Source organism: Mustela nigripes, chromosome 4 (assembly GCF_022355385.1).
Source record: "Mustela nigripes isolate SB6536 chromosome 4, MUSNIG.SB6536, whole genome shotgun sequence".
Lineage (NCBI taxonomy): Eukaryota > Metazoa > Chordata > Mammalia > Carnivora > Mustelidae > Mustela > Mustela nigripes.
In genome coordinates, this window is record NC_081560.1 from 14,478,044 (window position 1) to 14,482,083 (window position 4,040).

The following is a 4,040-nucleotide window of genomic DNA, read 5'->3' on the forward strand; positions in this document are numbered from 1 at the left end:
CAGGACCCTGAGATCATGACCTGAGCCGAAGGCAGCGGCTTAACCCACTGAGCCACCCAGGCGCCCCGGGAACTATAATTTTATCTAGATTCATATTCCTATAGGTTGCTCATTACATAGGTGCTGTTTACAACAACAAAGAAAAACAACTTTCAAAACTCAACTTGCACAAACATAAAGATAACATTTCCTATGCATAAAATTAATCAAGCAAAATGAAAATGAACTTCTTTTGAGAGAAGCATCATGGAAATTTTATCAAGAGGGTTTATTTCCATTCTTTTGAAAATTTCCCTAAGAAATGCTAATATATATATCATTAGTATATATCTAAAAGCAAAGAGTAAACAAGATATATAAGATATTGATATATATGTATATATCTATATATATATTTGAACTTATAGAGAAGATTTCTGAAGTAATACATCAAACAAGAGCCAGTGGTTGCCTCTGTTAACAAAGAAATAGGATTGTGGAAGGCAAAGAGGGGATGTTTTACTTTTTACTTTGTTTCCTTCTGCATTGTTTGAATTTTACCAGGAGCACGTATCATTATAATACAAAGCTTAATAACTTTCAAAATCCTTGTGTTGCATTTTTTTTTTTTTAACTAACCTCCAAAGCTCTCTTGTAGTCACCCAGGTGAAAAGCACAGTATCCGATCCACAGGTTAGTATCCTCTTCTTGTTCCCCAACGTGACGTTTGAACTTCAGGTTAAAATTTCAGAAAGAAAGAGAGTGAGAGAGAGAGGAGGAAGAAAGAAAGAAAGAAGGGGGGGTAGAAAGGGAGGGCGGGAGGAAAGGAAGAAAGACAGAAAGAAAGAAGGAGGGAAGGAAAAAAGAAGGAAGGAGGGAGCGAGGACGGGAGGGAGGGAAAGACAGACAGACGTTGAATAAACCATCTATTTAAAAAACTGCTATGTTGGGGCACCCGGTTGGCTCAGTCAGTGGAGTGTGTGACTCTTGATCTTGGAGTTGTGAGCTTGCATCCCACACTGGGTGTAGAGATTACTTAAAAATAAAATTTTTAAAAAAATTAAAAACAAACAACACTACTATGTTAAACTACCAATAACAAATCAGCAAGGAAATTGCAAGTAACAGAAGTAAGACAATACTGTTTAATTAAGCCTATACCTAGGGAACTCAGCACCATTACTACCCCCCCCAAACTTTTTTTTAAGTAGACTCCACACGCAGTATGGAGCCCAACTTGAACTTACGGGGCTTGAAATCATGACCCTGCAATCAAGACCTGGCCTGAGATCGAGTCTGATGCTTAACTGACTGAGTCATCAGGCGCCCCAGCACAATTTCCTTCTAATTGTCACAGAAACGTTTATTTTTTTTGAATGCTGCAAAAACTAACAGAATATACATTCCACTTATTCCAGGAAGTATCATCAAATGCTAGAAGAATGGCTGCTGCAGAGCAACTGAAACAGGCTATACTGAAACAATGTGTGTAACTGTACCGATGGTCTCAATTCTTTTCAATGTTAGGAATGAAAAGAATTTCAATGTTTGCTTTGTACATTACTCAAGAAAACTATAGCACAGACAGATTATTTCTTAGATATTCACAAGATGAAAAATCTAGTTCACTTAATATTTCCAGTTGAAAGAAACATATATTTTCAAATATTTCACCTTTGTTTTCCTGGATTAATGGACATCTTATTCCAGAAAGTATTTAAGAGTTATCCCCATAACAATTCCGGGGGCTATTAAGAAACTCAAGATTTATGCAAAGTTTCTGAAGGTTAGAGAGATTAAGCAATGAACTCAAGACCACCACAGCCAGGGAGGGCAGTAGCAGGGACCACCACAGTCCACTGACTCCATCACCTGTGTTCTCACCCTCCATGCTCTACTGCCTTCCAACGCACACATCAAACCTGTCCCATTAGCGCACACATACGGGTACCTTTCACTGAGAATAAGCCATTAAATCATTCTGTTACTCTTAAATAGGCTTACCAGGGCCTATAAGAATTAAGGATATTGAGAAGACTGGCCTCATTTATGTGCATTGTGAAAAAATATCCCAGCCAACGGAAGTCCTGTTTTGGAGGAAAGCGATGAGGCCTTGAAGGACGAGTTTGAACTCCCATGATAAGGTGAGAGTTTTCCATTCTACAGGCTGATACACAAAAAACTGGTTAAAAAGAAAATGAAGTGGGAGGGTGCCTAGGTGGCGCGGTTATTAAGCATCTGCCTTCAGCTCAGGTCATGAGCCCAGGGTCCTGGGATCGAGCCCCACATCGGGCTCCCTGCTTGGCAGGAAGCCTGCTTCTCCCTCTCCCACGCCCCCTGCTTGTGTTTCCTCTCTCACTCTCTCTCTCTCTGTCAAATAAATAAATAAAATCTTTAAAAAAAATTAAATAGGGAGCGAACACCTATTTATAGAGCATTCCTACAGAACACTGGTGCCTTGACTGTTACAAGATGAAGACAACCATTAATACTTCCTGCTCTAGGATAAGAACTTACTCCTGAAGTTAACACCGTAACATTACAAGTCTTCCTTACACAAAACGCTGTGGATCTGAGGACAGTGCCTTAAGTCTGAAGAAATTCTTATTCGAAGTCTCCCTGAATTTGCTTCAGGAATTGCCTGGAACCACAGGAAAGCTCATGAGGCCCCCCTCCCCCAAAGCACAGCAGTACCCATTCCTATACACCATGGCTCTTTAACCACTCACCTAAGAATAAGCATAGAACAGAGCCTCCCTGATAACTTAAAAGCAGTGTGGGATTACACAGGAAGGAAAATGTGGTCATCATCTCAAAGACAAGAGAGAAGAGAAAGGGGACTGATACAAATTAGATATATAACGACCACTTAGTCCACTGATTTACAGAGCTAGAAGGTCTTTCCAAGTCAACTTCCCCACTTTATTTATTTCTTTAAGATTTTATTTATTTATTTCTTTATTTGAGAGAGTGAGGGAGCGTGCGCACGCGAACATGAGTTGGGAGGGGGCAAAGGAGGGGAAAGAGGGAGTGGGAGAAGAAAACGCCCTGTCAGGCACGAAGTCCGACATGGGGCTCCATCGCAGGACCCTGAGATCATGACCTGAGCCAAAGGCAGACTCTTAACCGACTGAGCCACCCAGGTGCCCCCAACTTCCCCAATTTGAAGATGAGAATGCTGACACCAAAAAAGTCAAACAAAGTTCTCGATAGCAGAGCTAATGAGAAACAGAAGACTGTACATGGAAGACTGAGGAATATATAAAACTAATTAAAACAATTATTATTGATAGATTACAAGTACTGAAAGATTACATATAGCCAGAGTAGTGCTTTGGAGAAATGACTGGCACCACACAACCAGATTGTCCTGTCAAAACTCTTCTCTTCATTCCTTGGTGTGCCCCTTCATCCCCCAACAACGTGTGATTCCCACAAGGCAGCTTCTCAAAGCGTAGTATCCTTGGATCACCTACATCAGAAGCACTTGGGCCACTTGTCAAAAATGCAGGTTCCTGAGCACCACTGCAGACCGATTTGGAAAGAATGAGAATCCCTAAGGCAGGAGTCTGGGAATATACATTTTAATAAGCAGCCTAGGTGGTCCTGATGTGTATCAGAAGTTGAGAACTACTGCCATAGAGATTTGAAGTATTTTCTGAAGAAACAGTGCTCTAGACAAGAAGCATGAAGCATGGTGGTATTATATAAATGATCCAGACTTTATAACATATAATAGGAATAAACATAAGTTGGTCAGCACTCGGGATAGCATCAGTTCACTGCGCGAACTGATGCTATTTTAAATGTCCCGCCATAGTTTTAGCTGAATTCACCATAGTGGGACTAGAGGTAACCCAAAGTGTCCTTCAAGAAGTAGGTCTGTCTTCTTAGTTCATTTTATTTTTTTTCTTTAAAGATTTTATTTATTTATTTGACACAGAGAGAGAAATCACAAGTAGGCAGAGAGGCAGGCAGAGAGAGAGGAGGAAGCAGGCTCCCTGCTGAGCAGAGAGCCCGATGCGGGACTCGATCCCAGGACCCTGAGATCATGACCTAAG

At 40.9% G+C, this 4,040-nt stretch overlaps 1 protein-coding gene across 2 annotated transcripts in view; it reads right to left on the minus strand.

Annotated features, from left to right (window-relative positions):
* The window catches only part of IFT56 (intraflagellar transport 56), a 44,866-nt gene that overhangs the window by 39,245 nt on the left and 1,581 nt on the right, over positions 1-4,040 (minus strand). Inside the window, exon 3 of one of the 2 annotated variants that reach the window (XM_059396313.1) lies at positions 619-711. The exons of the other annotated variant lie outside the window; for it this stretch is intronic. Coding sequence (XP_059252296.1) covers positions 619-711 — 93 coding nt within the window. The remainder of the gene's footprint in view (positions 1-618; positions 712-4,040) is intronic. 2 annotated transcript variants of the gene reach the window in all.